The 17520-nt window shown below is 38.5% G+C and overlaps 1 protein-coding gene across 1 annotated transcript in view; it reads left to right on the top strand.

Moving 5' to 3' along the window:
* SKIC3 (SKI3 subunit of superkiller complex) overlaps window positions 1–13439 on the top strand; it is a gene marked incomplete at its 5' end in the record, with an annotated part of 48717 nt that extends 35278 nt beyond the window's left edge. Inside the window, 9 exons of the mRNA XM_082013815.1 lie at window positions 154–207; window positions 319–430; window positions 1724–1852; window positions 2490–2611; window positions 4374–4532; window positions 7243–7395; window positions 9124–9254; window positions 10955–11078; window positions 12640–13439. Coding sequence (XP_081869941.1) covers window positions 154–207; window positions 319–430; window positions 1724–1852; window positions 2490–2611; window positions 4374–4532; window positions 7243–7395; window positions 9124–9254; window positions 10955–11078; window positions 12640–12717 — 1062 coding nt within the window. The 3' untranslated portion in view covers window positions 12718–13439. The remainder of the gene's footprint in view (window positions 1–153; window positions 208–318; window positions 431–1723; window positions 1853–2489; window positions 2612–4373; window positions 4533–7242; window positions 7396–9123; window positions 9255–10954; window positions 11079–12639) is intronic.
* Between the last annotated feature and the right edge of the window lie 4081 nt (window positions 13440–17520).

The following is a 17520-nucleotide window of genomic DNA, read 5'->3' as shown; positions in this document are numbered from 1 at the left end:
TGTGCTATAGGCAAGGAAGAGATCTCATTGTGCAAAGTTTTTGTATTTCCGATCAATGAAGACAAAAAAATCTTGGCATTACATTTTGTATAAAATCTCTTAATTAATCAGTCATATAACCAAATAAATTATTTTTTTTTTTTATTCTTGCAGGGAGGAGCTGTGGCAGGAAACATTGCACATGTGCTCGATGTAAACCAGGGAAAGGTTTGGCTTTGTTAAAATGCAGAGTGTATAATTCCATAAACAATCCTAAAATTAATTCTATCAGACCAATTATGTGGTAGTATTAAGTCACTTTTATGTTCTGTTTTGTAGGAAGCCCTGCTGAATATTGCAGTTAATCAGTTGGCAGCGGGGTGTCACATGTTAGAAGATGAGAAAAACAATCCCCTGAAAAACATTCAGAAGGCAATCCTCCTCTGTCCAGGTTACTCTTGTTCTCACACACAGTCATGATTTTTTTTTTCCTCATCAGAAACAAAACTATTGTTCTAAGAAAACTATCTACTTTTCTGTGGTTGTTTCGTTGTTTTAGGTTGTCTGTGTATGTTCTGGGGAGTATCTTACAGTTCAAATTTTTAACTGTCATTCTAAGTTCAGACATGGAAAATTAAACCAAACAAGAAGAAAAAAATTGCTGAGTTTTAAGGCTTGTTCTGAAAATTTGGTCAATTTGTTAATTCCTCAGCAGGAGAAAAGATAAGTATTATGTTGTATATTAGACAAAAAGGAAAAACCCGTGTTCGCTCAGAGTCAGTATGCTACACCAAGCAGAAGAGATTTATTCATTTAGCTTGAGAATTTGGATTGGAAATGTTCTGTTACAATATGCTAGTTATGAACTATAGGCAACTGTTCACCTATTACTAAATGGTGATCTTCACAAAATGAATGAAGTACAAATCGAGCGGGATTTTCAAGTGCTAATTTGCACTTTAATAGTGAAATACCAAAAAATTGTTTCTTACAAATACCAAAATTGTAATTTTGCTCTGATGCATTAGTGTGGCTGCAAGTTAAAAATTTTAATTACTTTCCTACAGGTACACACAAGACTGTCACTGCTATTCAAAAGCAGTATACTTTATGACTTATTTTGTTAGATCCTCAGTTGGTTTTGCTGGCAAAATTCATTATCTTTGGGATGAAAATTTTCATGGGTGAAATCTTCAACTGAGCTCTGTCCAATTCAGGATAGAGACTGCTCTTCCAAGTCATAGTTACTTTTCACGGGTCTAGGTCAGGGTAAAGCTGATGCTGGAATTAGCTGACACTAGGAGTAAGTACCTATCACCATAACTTCCATGCTAGTGGTCAGACAAGACTGAGTCTGTATGGCTGAAAGCTGTGGATGGCACCTTGGGATTTTTGCTGCCACTGTTATGCAGCACGAAGTGATAGCCAAGTTTAACCTGTGTAGTCAGAAGTAAACTGGCAGCTTCTGTTAGCACAGCAGTGGCTATGTGAGAAATGCATTAGTTGTCTTTAGAAGCAGTGTCTTCATCCTACAATTTGAGTTAGGGGCATCTAGTTATCAGCTGCCTTGGGCTCAACTGATGTAAGGGTTGAATTACTTGCCTTGTTCTTGCTATCTCTTATTTACAGTGTGTGGTTCCATTGATGGCTATGATTTAATGTTTAATCTGATACAGACCATTCTAAATGAACTACCAGCATATTCAGTAATGGGCATGAGTTGCCTTTAACCATTCTTTTCTAGATAATCCTGCTGCCTGGGCAGTGCTAATGGCAGCCTGTCATGCTGAAAACACTGTTGTCTGCCTGAACAACACTCAGCCGAAGCGAATGGATCTAGAGATGACACTTGTATCTACAGTTTCAGCCAAAAGTAAGCTATATGAATTTTAAAGTTTAAAAAAATAAAATGAAATTGAAATGCTCTAAGTTTGCAATACTCTTCTGAATTTCAGAAACTTGTAAATAGCTGGGAATTGCTCAGTGGTGGTTTGAGCTGTAACTGTATTTTATCACATACAAATGCTAAATCCTAATGCACAGCTAGGGTGAATTATTTAATCGCAGCTTGCTTTCCCCTCCAAAGCCTCAAATGCTTTTTTAAAATAGTACTTCTGAACTCTGATGTCTAAATGGATTGATGGATGTACTACAGCACAGGAATACTACTTAGAAGAAAAGGCTAAAGTAGTCTTGAGTTCTGCAACTTTTCCAGTAGAGGGATAACGTCAGCCTCAGTTTTGCTCAACATCCGTAATGTTTTGAAAACTGGAATTAAAATTCCCTGTTTAATTGATTGTTCTCAAACCATTAACTCAGATGGTGTATTCTTTTTTTTCCCTTCTTCTTGCTTTTAATTTTGACCATCTCTTAATGTTCATACTAATGAAGGAAGCCATGTCAGGTTAATACTCCTGAAAGGTCTCCCTTACCAGATCTAAAGCATATAACATGGTATGACACTACAGCATATACAGTAATCTGGTTAAGTGTTTTATCTGGTTTTGCAGCTGGAGAAAATAACCTTCCACGTAATTATATGAAGACTCTTGAAGACTGGTGTCTATGTCAAGCTATTACCAGTCTAGAGGAGGCTGGCAAACTCTCAGAAGCTGAAGCTCTTTGTACCAAGGTATGGTGGCATCATACTGGCAGGTTCTGGTAGAATTATATAGAAATTGTGATTTGTGTGCATTTTAGAAAAAGGTGGTCTTTAAATTAGCAACTGTCTGTTCCATCAGAGCTACAAGATGCTATAGTTGTTGGCATTTTCTCTCCTCCCCAAGATGCTTACTCTGCAACACCAAAACTGTGTTAATAGTTGAAAACAAGCAGTGTATGACATGATACAGCTAAATCTGCCCTTCCTACCTTTATTCATTAACCTAGTATTAAGCAAAACATTACAGAAATTCAAGGCAACAAGTCCAGATAGGAGACTTGCAGGGGAGTTAAATGCCTTCTGCTGTGTTGTAAGTCTTGAGGCAACACAGCTGGGGAAGGGGACTGGGATGTTAACAAGCCTCAAGTGTATGTTTCATGTGTTCATGAACAGAAGACTTGGCAAAAGATAAGCAAAAAACCAGTTGGACTCAGCAGCACACATCCCTGACTTTCATTAAGGAAAATGACTAAGCCCATGCAAATGTGCTCCTTGCTTGTGGCATTTCTGTATTAATGGGGAGGAGTGTTTAAAAAAAGCACAAAACAAAACCAAAACAAAGAAATGAACCAGTGAACGTGCTGGTTTTCTAGGGAGAAGTACTTTCTTGTCTTTTTGTTTGCTTGGTGAGGAGGTGTTTTTTCTTTTCTGACCAGCATGTCTACTCACCTGTCCTACAAGAATTGGAGATTTCTAGACATAGAAGGTGGTATTTGGGCATGGGGGAAGGCGGGGTTTGTTAGGTTGTTGTTAGTTAAATAGATTGGGGAGAGGACAGTCAGTGCCTGCAACTTGTGAAGAAACAAGAGTAATACTCTATGGTACCACAAACTCTCATTGACAGTTTTGGACCCCAGGATTCTCAAAAAGCAGTATAACTGCAGTCGTTCAATTTGAGACAGGCAACGTGATTCCACACTTGTTAATGCGGGAAAATTGCAGCAAATAGTAGCAGCTTTTTATTGTGTTTCAGGAATTCTCTGCTTGTCCATGCATTCTTCGCAAAGCAGCAGCTTGTTAAGGACTCACAGACGTGTTTTGTTTTTAAAAAAATGTGTGAAAAGTACAAGTGTTTCTTAGAAGAGAACTGGTTTGAGTTACAATTCTTGGAAGTGTTGTGATTTGAACAGGTAAAATTAAATGCAATGTGACTTGCAGAAGCTTCACATGCTTCACCTGAGAAGGATAAAGCAACAGATGGCTAGTGTTTTGTCTTTGTCTTTTTGTGTGAGTTTGTTCCGAAAAGTACTGTATAGGTATCTGCTGTTGTTGAACAGAAAACACTTAGTAAAGTGCTTCTGTTCCAGTGAGAATAAAACACCTTGGCTCAGAGAACAGAAATTGCTTGGAACATACTCAAGGTCACTTTTAGCCACAGGACAGTTTTTTGCCTCCGTTAGCCCAAAAGTTGTAATGATTATGAAATCGAAGGAGAACTAGAGGTCTGCCGTTTACCTATCTATCTTTCAGAAACCTCTAAGGATAGGACATATACAAAATTTATTATAGACTTCAGACGTGTTTTGACAACAGAAAAAATGCTATCTATTTTCATGTGTAAATTCCTGGAACGCTCCTTTGTGCAGAGTAGGAGGAGAATACCATGTTGCAAGCATCCTGAGAATGCTTTCAATGCTGATTTCTGTAAAGACCGAAATGAAAAAATCAAAGTATATTTTGATATTTGGAAATTATAATTGTGATGCCATGTTGAGCCTTGCTTTCATTTTAGGGCTTAAAAAGCTGCCCTGAGCATCCAGCTCTGTTTTTGCTTTTGAGACAAGTTCAGTGTAAGCAGCTGCTGCAGTCTCACAAAGAACTTCCAGACACTGTCCTGGAGGAGCTTCACAAGGCAGTCATGACCACTTCAACTTCAGTTGCAGCCTGGCAAGTAAGTCTGGATCCTCTCCTTGACTTTGATGTGCTGCTTTATAAGCGGGTGAGAGTTTGTTTTACTGTTTGCTTTTATTTGTCCACTGACAGCCAGTGACAGGAAAAACAGCTTATATTCAGTTCATTGTAAAGTTGTGACATGATGTTAACTTTCTTTAATAGTTGAAATAATAGGGACTGCTCATAAAAAACAAGCAAACATAGAGGCAGGGGAATTAAAAACTTGAGATAAACCCCTGGCACCTGTGTCTTTGTGGACCTGTGACTTGACATGTGAGCAGAAACCAGTAAAGTATTTCATAACCCATAAAATAGATGGAAGTAAATGGTTGCCTAATGTAGTAATATGCAATTCCATATTCACGGTCTGAAAACCTGAATAAGTCTCTTACTCTGCAATCTCCTGACATTAGATGTCACCATTCTTTTGAGTGAGTTGAATCTGCAGGGAAGAGAAATCACTGCCAGTAACAGTGTTGACTCGCTCCCTTCCATGGCATCACGAGAGACCATTTTTAGTTAATACGAAGGTGCTATAACTCACTTCATGTGTTGCTTCTGTGAGACAATCTGAGAAGTTTGTCTCACACATGCCAAGAGATCTTTCTGGTGATGCAACGTATTTATTTATTTATTTCCTAACCTTTGCTGCTAGTTACAGTTACGCTCTTCCTATACCAATGTTGTTAGCAGCACATTGTTTAGAAAAAGTCCATGAACTTTTCGAGTCCTTTATGTAGTTGCAGGACTTATGGTGCTTCCTCTGCCTGTTGAACAAATAAAGCCCTGTTTGTGCTTAAGATTCACTGAAGTAGATTTCAGTCTTAGAAAATCAGTGCAAGGCTGCTGTACAGATCATTAGCTCACTTGTTAGAAGGCTGCAGATCCTTCTCCCTTCTGGAACATACGAGTATCATTTGTGGAAAGGTGCTTTTTTTGACGCATTTTTCTTTGGCTTGTGAGACTCCATCTTTCCTAACTGCAGAACTCATTCATATTGGATTTACAAAATATGGGGGCATGCAAGACATGATTGTATCCTCTATTTTATTAATATATTTTGAAAATTGAATTAGGGCTTATATACAGCCTTCAAGCATCCATTGCATAGCCAAGTGTCATCTTGCTTACAAGCAGGGAGAAGTGAACTGGAAGTATATGTGGTTTGGGGCGGGGAAGAGTTGTTGTATTATTTTTTTTTTTTAATCCAGGCCACAGATAACGTACCTCTGAGGAAGCTCTTTTCAGTCTTCAGTTAAAGAAAATATCTTTCAGGGCTCAGATAGCATTCTGAAAAAGCCTGGCTGCCACATCTGTTCCTAATGGATAGATCTATGCTTTTATGTTTTCTGTCTCTAGACTTCCTAAGAGTTTGATAAATGTTTTACTCAGAAGTATCCATCATGATGCCTTACATTTTTACTAATTTAGAGGGGCCATTGACTTTGCTTTTTGCTTAAGTTTTTGGCTTTTGTCTAAAAGGTTGTTTTGCAAGATTTAGGAGTGCTGCTAAACTCCTGACCTAATAACTGTTCTACTTTTTGTGCTGTGGCTTACCAGGGAAATAGAGGAAAAAGCTGATCTGGCAGAGCTGCCATTGTTCTTTTGCATGAGGATTCTCTTCTTCACATGTTGAGTGCTAGATATCTTCAGCTGCAAAGAACTGAGGTCAAGGAAAGCTTTTCTTAATGCACATGAATGAATGTTTTACTTCAGAAAGCAGTGCTGCAGCTTGTTGTCAAGAGTGCAGAATCTCACTCATGCTAATAAATACTTTCTAGTGTGTCTCTTCTTAATGATAAATAATTTCTATGCATCAGAAAGGGTTAAGAATTTTGCCTTTTCTTACACCAGGCAGTCTTTAGCTGGCGAAATCTAAGGACCTTTGCTTAAAAGCAAGGGAATTTTTTTTTTAATAAGAAATTGCTTTGTTTGCTGGGTGATCCAGCAAAGAATATTTCTAAGTGTGGCCTATGCATCTTGATGCATATCATGTACATGTCGGGAATTTGCAAACTTGTGGCTGCCTCTGCTTCAAAAAAATGTGACATGACTACAGAATTAAAGAGGGAGGAGTTAGAATCATTCTTCTTTTCATGAGCAAATCCAGGACATCTTGTGCTGGTGGAGCAGGCAGCAGGAGCATGAAACTGCACAAATCCTAGTGCCTACTTCCTTAGCCCCATCTAGCACCTCCAGCATGAACCTGCTGGGTCAGAAACTGTGTAGCCCAACCCATTATCTCATTAGCTCACATTGTAATGCCTTTCATGTTCCTGGCACTACTCAGATGGGCTGGAAAAGCCTTTATTCCAGAGGTAAAATTATCTTTTCATCTCTACAAAACTTTTAGAGACAAATGAGGCACCACACAGTGCTCTTCTAGTTTGAAGGATGACTTTCACAAAGCCAGTTGTGTTACCTGTGAGCAATCTCCAGATTAAGGCAGCTGTGGCACAGTTGTCCATGGGTGCTTAAAGGAACTCCAGAATAATGTACAGTAGTGAGGTGTTCTGCCAGCTCTGCAGCAGACTACATTTTCCTGCAGGGTGGTACACAGTATGTTGTTGGAATGAGGGCTGGGTGGGTGGTGGTGTTTTAGGTAATAGTATGCTGTGGTACTCTCATAGATTGGACTAAATTATATTACCTAATGGATGTGTGTTTTGGTGGCTCTGTAACTGATTTTGTTGGATGTTTATTTTCAGTGGCTGGGAAACATATATCAGTCTCAAAGAATGATGATTGGAGCAGAGATGTGTTACAGAAAGAGTCTGCAGTTGGCATCACAGCAGGGCAGCTGGAGTGGGAAGTTATCCAGTCTGCTCAGGCTAGCTATGCTTGCACTGGAAACCTGCATGGTAGGATAATCAAAATTATGCATGATTTAACAGGAGCTCATGGGATGTAGACCTTCTGCAGTTTTTAAATGAAGCCCCTGTTTAAATGACTTTGCATTTTATGAATAACTAGAGAATAAAAATGAGACTGCAAGGCTTGGTGGCTGTTCTTAGAATGTCTCTTTGTAAGAAAGGTTACTGTGAAATAATCACATAGAACCACTGTACCTAAAGAGGCTAACTTGTTCAATGAGGCTTATTTCTCTAATAGCAGATTCAGTCTGATCCAAATGGACGTGACGTTCAAGTCTCTGTCCTCTTGTTCAGACAATTGCCTTAATAAATGTTTTTCCTGCACTCAGGCCTGGAGCCTTCAGTCAAGTTTCAAGTAACTTTATGCTGTATGGTCGTTTCTAGATGTGGTGCCTTGCCTTGAAGTATAAAGACAATGTAAGGAAAGTGTACCTCATGGTATAAAGAAAATTATTCTACTCCTTGTACCAAGGGGCCAGGTGAACATAACTCAAAATCTTGGTGAATGTCTATTCTCTTTCAACGTTGTCACTCTAGAAAATTGAATTGCACTACCAGACTTCTTTAAAGCCTGGTGTAAAAGGTAGATACTGCTGTGATCTTGGCTAATGCTTTTTCATGTATTTTAACAGATGATGGAGCTAACAGCCGTAATCAAAACCAGGCAAAGGAACCGCAGATATCCTGAGTGCTTATATAAGAAAAGGGAGGCAGTTTTACCAAGGATAGAGCTGCAAAGCTGTTGCTGCTGGTGGGGAAGAGAATCCCCCTCAGTGTAGACAAGCCATATGCTTCAAAAGGCAGAATTTGTCAAGTGATGGGATTTTTCCTCCCGTGATTCTTCTGTCCATTTTGTAGTGGTCTGCTCCCTAAATGTCTCCACAGGCTGCAAAGTACCTTCTAACTTAATTGATATTACTTCTTCAAATGCTGGCCTGAATTACCTAAGAATATACAAGACTTTGTTTAAAAACGTAATTAGTATGAATTTGATTATCTCATGTCTACTTTTTGCATGAGCAGAGCAGCTGATCAGTGGATTTCTGTTCGGCCTCTAATCTGTACTGACTTAATGAAATGCGCAAAAGCCTGGTGAAAACCTTGCTCAGATCCAAGAAAGCTCTGTTTGAAAATTGCTTGCCTCCCAATTATCTGTCCAAATGAAAATTTGAGCACCCTTTCAAGTACGGTAGTTTGAATGCTATCCAGACACAATGGATATCTTAAGCCAGAAGATACAGGGATTGGCTCAATAGTTTTTTACTTGTGGTAAAATATGATGTCACTTTTGCGGATGAATTCCAGAATAGATGGGATGAAAATTTACAAGCTGAAGAGCAAACAAGTGTTTGTGATTAAAACAAGCATTACTAAAACATCTATGGAAAAAATAAAAAGATTCTTTGCATAAACGAGCAAGTAGAATGGTGGCAAGGCTGGTCCTAGAATACTTAACGTGACTTTTCCAGGCTCTTCTAACCACTGTTTGGTTGAGAGTTTTAGGGTTTTTTAAGAAATGTCTTTCTAATTTTATATAAATCAGAACAGCTTGTATTAAACCTGCTCTCTAGAATGCAGCAAACAAAAACTGATTTTCACTATACACTATAAAGCCCTTTCCTTTTATTCTTTTTATCTTTTTGGGTTTTTTTCTTTTTCTTTCTTTCTGTTTTCTTACTTTCTTTTTTTCTTTTTCTTTCTTTTCTTTTATCATAGGCTAATGTGTCAAATGAGCACTGGCCATCCTTGGTTCAAGAGGCAACAACTGAAGCTTTGAAACTTTCTTCTTGCCCCCTGGCAGCTCTTCTACAAGCACTGCTACAGTATAATCGCAAAATGGGAGCAAGGTATGCATGGTCTTTTACGTTTAAAGGGAACACACTGTCTAAAAGTACGAGCAGTCATTATCCCCAAATTGTAACTCCAAGAACAAAAAGAAAATTAAAAACAGGAATTAATTATTGAAGGAGTATGGCAGTTAAAAGGGAGAGGGGGGGAAGGGGTTAGTAGCAGGAAGCAGCAGAATTTTCCTCCTTTTCTCAACAAAAGCCATATATGACCTTCATACCAAAGAAAAACAGCTGTAGGAAACTTTTATTTTAATGGTATGTTACAGGAATAAATTAATCAGGAAGACTATACATTCTCAAAGGTTTTATTAAATAGCACAGTGGAAACAAATATCATTACCCTATCTACTTCTGGGATTCATTTTGATCCTAAATGGGCTCACAGTCAAAGTTTGTGTTCATTTGCAAAAAAACAGATGCTCATTGTGGCTTTTTGAGGAAGGGGATGAAGGTTTGGGGGAGAGGGGCTTGGAAGCCTCCTACTTTGTGAGTTTGTTCATTAAGTCTAGTTTGTCTTTTACAGTATTTTTGCTTAAACTGTGGAAAATTGGAATATTCTTGATGTTTCTGTTCATAATTTCACCTGGTTTTATAGATAATTCTAACAAACTGTTTTACTTTCTCTGTGGGCTTTTACGAAGGTGACAGGCAGCCTAATGTGATTGTAGTGGTTGTCGATTACAACAAAATTGGCCTTCAAACTTATTTAGTCAATTAAAATCAGTCTTACTACAATTTCAGATATTAACTTATATGAACACTAAGGTATATCACAAGATCTAATTAATTTGCCTAGTGTCTTAAAATCCTGAAACAAGAAAGTAATCTTAAGTACAAATAGCAAACAAAAAACAGATGTAACCTCTCAACTGCCTGTTAAATCACAATGTACTGGAAAATTACACTGGTATAGAAAGCAGAATTCTTAAAACAAGACCCAAAGCTGATTGAGTACCAGTGAATGAATATGACATCCTTAAAATTAATTGCCAGTTTTTACCAGACTTCTAATGACATGGTGAATTTGGAAATGTCTTGGTTAGGCGTAAGCTGGTGATGTTGGAAGGTAGTATCAGCCAAACAGAATTTTAGACCCTGTATAATACTCTATTCCAATTTCCTTCTCTTCTGCAATTTCACATCTTGCTTCTGTGTTTGCAGGAACTGCAGTACCTTTTGTGAGTGACTGGATTAAATATATTTGTGTAAAACATTAAATTCTGTTGGGATTATTAAGATTTGTTGTAGTACCTGCTTCTCTCAGGCGCAATATCTTCAAAAAGATGTATTTCATAGCTCTTGCACAGCAGGTATTCTCCTGTTTTGGTTCAGAAGATCACATACTGAAATCAGAGATTGTGCTGAGTTCAGACAGCATGATGATTATCATGTTATTGTAGCACTCATAAAATTCGCTACGTCCACCTAATTTGGGTTACTTGCTAGTTAAAGCACTAACTTGAGTGTAATATATTAAGCATAACAATGGTGGCAGTATTCCTTAGCATTCTGGATGCACCTATGTAGGAAACAAAGGAATGTGCAACGCTGTTCCCTTACTTTCTTGCCTGCTGCAGAAATAAGGGCCTTCCCTTATGTTACTCTGGATCATTGTTGCATACTCTGGATACGGGTATGTTACATGCTACGTAATCAGCTGCATTTGATTTTGGATTATGTTTTGGTTATGCTTCTAGGGAGACTCGTCGAATGTTGGAAAGAGTGGTTTATCAACCGGGGAATCCAGAAACCATAGTGTCAGTGGCACGCTGGTACCTCCTGCAACATCTGTATGCCAAAGATGATTATGAATTAATAGATGTAAGACAGTCCATTTAATACAGAAATTCAATCAATAGATTGAATAAATATATGTTGAATATTGTGCTTGCAACTTGGAAGTGGGGTAGACAGAGGCTACAGAGGTGCTGGCTCACCTGCTCTAGAAGTTGCAATGTTTGAGGATTCTATACCGACAAAATGTACCTCAATTTTTGAAATTGCATCCAGTTTGTTTGAAGGTCTTCCATTCCTCCATGCAATACTAATGGAAAACAAACTGTAAAGTCTCTCTCTAATCCAAATTGGCAAGAATTCTACTAGTTACAGTAGACATGACAACCATTTTATGAGAGTTTTACCAGAACATACTAATGCACTAAAAATGTTAATTCCCTCTAGCCTGGCTGGAATGGTGTGGTATCCTTGACCCAAAGGATCTGAACAGCAGCGTGCTGTACTTTCTGTACTCAAGACTTTTATTATGTCTGTAATGGTACATTATTTTCAGTACATAGTAAATGGTACATTAGTTTCTGTTGACAGTACTTCACAAATGGATTTGGTCAAACTCACAAATCCACACAGCTCTTTCCTGTGATGCAAAGCAGGGTGGTTCATTTTGGCTTGTAATTGGGATCACTTTGCTATTCAGACTCTGAATACAGTCTCCTAATAATCTCCTCACTGCTGCCACTGGCATGATAAGCTCTTTTGCCCAGATAAACAGCTTGTTCCCTGGTGAAACTTTGAATCTGTAACAGAGTATGTTACCTCTATGTTTGGAGGTACAACACATCAAGTAGGCTCAGCGTTGACAAAAATCCATACACAGATACATAGGTTCATAAAAAAAGCTACAGTTAATGAATTCGGATAATCTTGGTATGTTTCATCGCACTTGCTTCTGCAAAGTCATCTGTACTCCCTACCAATGAGTACAATAACAATAATGGCTAGAGTAAAAGTTTCCTTGATTCTACTTAATGGTTTTCCTTTTTAATATGTATAATGGGATTGGATTTCCAGAGAAATGCCAGAAGCTCATGAACATCTGTGAACATTAGGCTGTCATGGAAGTTTTTTTTAACTAGTAGAAAAGCTGCAAATAGGAGGTGTGGACAATAAATCAAGGAAGGGTAAATTTAAATGGAGGAGGCAAAAGTATACCGTGGCACTTTTGTTTAAGTAGCTGCAGAGAATGCTCCTGTTTGTCAAATTTAGATTTATACAAATGTACTATTAGGAGACAAGTGTGTGTCGGCAGGGAGATAGGTCTCATCTAGCTCTGCTTGTTTCACTGCCAGCAGGTAACTTACTTGTCAAACTCTCTCAGCCTCAACTGACAAATGATGCTGTTGCAGTGCATTGCAAGCGACTACAGGCTTAGCAAGTCACTACAGGATGGGGGTTTTTAAGTGCCTGATGTTTTAAGCAAGCTGATGTTGAATGTAATGTTGAATATTTCCTACCTGGGCTTATGGGTACTTAATCTTTTAGGGAAACTGCATAGCAGAAATTAAAATGCATTTGAGATTGCCAGTAAAATACTAACAGTAATATATTAAATACTCAGTTTTTCATTGTTTATTTTTCTCTGTAGGTGCTTATAGAGAATGCCAAAGCTAATGGAGATGTTAGAACTCTGGAACTAAATGAGAAATTGTCAGCAAGTGCCTAGTATGGATGATCTTAAATGAAAAATCTTCCATTCATGCAACTTAATCAGTCCATCTTCCGGGAGCATATGTGGTTTGGGCTTTTTCACTTATTTGTGTCTGGTTTTATTTTTTTTGTTGCATCAACTGCAAGTTTATCTTTAGTTTTGCTTTTTCTTGAAAAAAAGTAGGTTATTTTCTTGTTGACATGGGTTCCACCATGAAAATACACTTTGTTTGAAAAGAAAACCCTTGAATTTTGCTTTTGTTTTCTTCCTCACTGAAAATTCAGCACTATTCGCAATGGAGAGTACTTTTCTGTATTTCCCCCTTGGCCCACAGAGAAGTACAATATTAACTGCATTGGCAGTTAATGCCAGGGTTTTCTTGGCACAAAATCTTTGTGGCTAAGTAGCAGCAAACTTTTCTTCTCTCCCAGATATTGTAAAACGTTCAGAGACTTAAAATGCCTGTATTCCTCTGATATACTTTGTTTTGCAGTTGAGACCCAAATCCACTTGGAACTTCATGTGTGGTGTCAGTTTATACTTTTTTAAATATTTTTTTTTCTCTAATCTTAATTACAGCAGTGTGTTCTCTTGACTGCAGGCTTCAGTAAACATTCCCATCAAGAAAAGCTTGTGATCACCAGGGACAGGTCATGTTTATAAATATGTATAACAGACTCTATTTATGTCTTGGTAATTCTGCTGCTGACTGCTTAATTGGATGAATCATGACAGTGGTTCTTAAGACATGATGTTATTTTGCCTTTATGTACATCAAAATAAAAAACAAAAAGCAATTATTCTAATCTGTTCATGTTACCATTAGGATTTTCAGGCTGTTGACAAGAGTCACGACAGCTGCCTGTTTCCTGGTTTAAAGTTTCTTAAAATTACTGTCTGTCCACCAAAGTCTTATGATGGCGCATACGATCACAGATGACAGAGAAGAAACAGCACTTCCAAGGTGTGCAGTGGGAGTGCATTGAACATACACTTGGTTTTGGAACCAGTTGTATCGGGCTTAAAGAAAGCAGGATGCCGAGCTGGGGCATGTGGGATGCACACCTCTGCGACCAGCCATGCGTGGTGATCTCTGGAAAGCAGGCAAGAGCCACGAGCCTGCCACTGTCATTTTCAAGAGGAAAACGAAGCTCAGTAGGCTGTTTCTACTCTGTGGAGGTGAGCAGAAACCTCTCTGAATAGCAAGAATCCCTCCTTGTCTCCCACACTTTTGTTCTCCCACCCACCGCAATGCAAAATACCTTCCCTAAAAAGCTTTTTTTTTTTTTTTTTTGTTGAATTTAGATCGATTGTGGTTTCCTTCACAGCCTGCTGTCACATAGTCTTGAACTATCAGTAGCTGCAAATATTAAAAGGGAATGTTTCAAAAGCCAGACTCGTGACTGTCAAGACTGGCTGTAACTTTTTTTAGCTTGCTGCTATTAAAAGCCTGGAGAAGTTCGTACAGCCTATAGTTCGTATCCTTGGCGTATGGTCTTGATATTTGTGCCTCCTACTTTAGTGGTGGGAGAGCCATCATCACCAGCCTGACGACAGCACAGTAAGCAGCTTCCTGCCCTTGTTAATGCATTAAGCAGAAATGGTTCTTCCTGAGCGGTAGCCTATACTTTGTTCAGCACTAAACATTAAATACTTTCTAGCACCTAGGAGAACAGGCAAATAACAACAGGCCAGAGAAACCAGCTAAGTAACTGTCAACTGTGAATATTCTGTATTAGGAAAAAAAATAGTACTGTGTTTTTTCTCTTCACAAGACCATGAAGTTACTTTTACTGTGGTCAGTGACGAACTCCTTGAACAAGACAATTGTACAGCCCAAAGTTGTATTACATGCCCTGTAGAAAAAAACCAACAAAACGCCTATCTCTACCACCGACTCAGTAAAAAGTGCTCAGGAAACATGAGTTTAAATTTCAGCTTCTATAAAATCCAACAATATGAGGTAAAAATCTTGCTCCCCTCATTTTTTAACTATGTATAGCCTCTACAAAATCCACACTTGTAGAAGGTCTGCTGTCACACTGGAAAAAATTGTAAGTTTGCGCAGATTGAAACAGGCCTGTATTTTTTACTGTTGCAGAGCTCAGCTTGAGAATGCAAAGTACTGTACAAAGGCACAAACATCACTGAGTTGGGGAACGGAGAGTTGTTTATGGATTTGACTGCCTGGGAAGTCACATATTCAGCTGCTATTACTGTAAAGGGGAAAAATAAACATTCCCCAACTGTAATTTGTTTTAATATGTTGACTTATGCTGAAGGCGTAATGGAACAAGATCTAACAAATTTCAAGGTAGAACTTTTCACTACTTCAGATATGAAAGATTTTATATGCTTCTTACATTTCCTGTTACACAAACATGAGACAATGGCTTGCTTCTGAGAATTTTATTTATTTATGTGGGTCATGCATGTTCATCTCATTCTCTGTATTTCCCAAGAATTGCTGGATTGGACATCTACTAAACTTCTGAGCTTTTTTCAAAATGGTGTCATGAAGTACAGTGGGCAATTGCATTAATTTAGATAGTTTTCCTAACCTTAGAGTTTAACAAAAACACAGATGTATATTTCTCTCTCCCCAATACTTTTGCTCGGTATGTTTTATATTTAAAAAAAAAAAAATTTGTAGCTATAAAACTCTTGAGAATTGTTTTAATACTGCACAAATGCACCTTTGCAAGGAAAAATACATCCCTAATACTGCAGGCCAGCTGAATATTGTCCTGGATGTCTAGAATTTATCTTTCTTTCTCTCTCAGTTTGTTTGCATTCTACTAACTTAACTGAACAACTGACAGTTAAATAACTTTAAAATTTAGTGTTCTTAGGGAAAGGAGGGATCATTTTGAGTTTGGCTGCAGTGTGAAGTGATAAACACCGAGATAACTCCTTTATGCAATGCAGTCACTCAAACAATAGCAATGTTCCAAATACATATTCATGTGTGATCTGAATTTATAATTAGGCCCTCAAACCCTTCTGCTGTGATCATGCAAATCAGTTCTTAGATAAAACAACATTTGCGTGTGCCATACTGCCACGTGAAAGGATGGATGGATAGATAGATAGAAAGAAAATGTGCAGCAATACGTCTGTCCTTTTCTCTGTTCCAGGATTAGGCTCTTAAAGGCTGTTCTGGCTTTTTTTTTTTGCCTTTTTTTTTGACACCTTGTGCTTTTAGAAACACACTCATCAATAACCTTGTATTTCACCTTTTTGGTGTTCCTCAGTACACTGAGAACTGCAGCATCCAGGGTACTTGGTGGGGAGGCAGATGTACCCAGCTGTACTAGCTGCTGCTTCACCGGCAGCCAAGTACATGGGCAAAAAATGTCAAGAGTGCCTGCAAGGAGCTGGAGAAGGACAGTTAGGGAGGCTGCCCTCAATCCCAAATGTCGTGCTATGGCTGCACTTTTAAGTCTACAGAGAAGGCAGAGCCCCCTGTAATGGACAGAACACACGGTGAGACCAGAACAAGGATGCCGAGTAGCTCAGGAGCTGCTGCGTGTTGGGGTTTTGGTGTGGTGGTTTCCTGCTGCTTGTAGGAAATGTGACACACACAGACCTGACCTGAGAGCAGCCATGGGGCTGAAAGCCTTTCCCATGGAGTTTGGCTGGCCACAAACAAAATGCAGGAAGATCATCTGCAGCTTTGGTGGCTGTTCTTTGTCTTTTACAAGACATGAATGATTTCTAGGAGTTTTAACTCGCTGGAGAAAGTCTAAATGTACCAAAGCTTCTGCCTGCAGGAGCAATGTGATTAATTGCTGAAGTGGCATTGCCTACTGACTGCATTGATTTGGTTTCAGCCGTCACGCTGTGCAGGTCTGGCTTCTCAGAGAAGCCACCTGAAATCCATGGCTTGAGAAACCTGCTTTTCTGAAGAGCAAAAAAGCACAACCATCTTGACATATGGGTTATTGCAGGAGGATTATCTGAGCCCTTTGAAATTTTCTTCTCTGGGCAATAGGCGGTATTGGGCTTTCTGGAAACAAACGTACTGTAGAAATTCAGGTTTCTATTGCAATTGCATTGTGATCTCCTTTTTTGGCCTCCCTGATAAAGAACTCATATTAGGTTTTGTTGGGAAATTATACTGATATGTTTCTTTTGCTCTACTCCCAGACTTTTCCTCCTTATTTCCAGATTGTTTTTCTTGCTTTCTGAAGCAAAACAAACCCCACAATGTCAGTTACACTTTTCAGTGTTCTGCTGCAAACCACCACTAACTTTTCTTCATTCATTCAGAGATGAGCAATAAAACTTCTTAATAATGTATCTGATAATAACTAACTTGCATTTTGTCACCTGTACCAAATTTATTAGCTACTTTTAATGATCCAGTAACATAATAATTCCAAATCACGCATCAATAGATACTCTGATCCTAGTCTTCATAATGCTGTTTCTACATACACTTTGTGTGCAGCTGGAGGAATTTACTAGACCTGATTTCAAACTGACATAGCTTATGGGCTAACCACGCTTAATATCTGAGTATGTGTTTTCTTAAAAGTCCTTTAAATACTATAAATACTTTTGTATGAAATCTGCTTGTAACATTTTAAGTCTATCCTTAAAGTTTAACTTTTCTTCTGCAGTGAAGTACTCTATTGTAGAAGTGCTGTGAAAATGACTGTTGGTGTTACAGAGTTGTTATTTTTGTGGCGGCACAATATCATAACTAGCAACAACATCCTACAGGGACAGGGTAAAATGAAATCAGCTGTGTCTAAAGGCTACTTCTTTCTTTAAGCCAATGCTGCATCTCACTGGAGAAAGCACCTGCAAGAG

The sequence above is a fragment of the Phaethon aethereus genome, assembly GCF_964289735.1.
Source record: "Phaethon aethereus genome assembly, chromosome: Z".
NCBI classification, from domain to species: Eukaryota; Metazoa; Chordata; class Aves; order Phaethontiformes; family Phaethontidae; genus Phaethon; species Phaethon aethereus.
The sequence above is the reverse complement of the archived record's forward strand: the minus strand, read 5'-3'. Positions and strand labels throughout refer to the sequence as shown.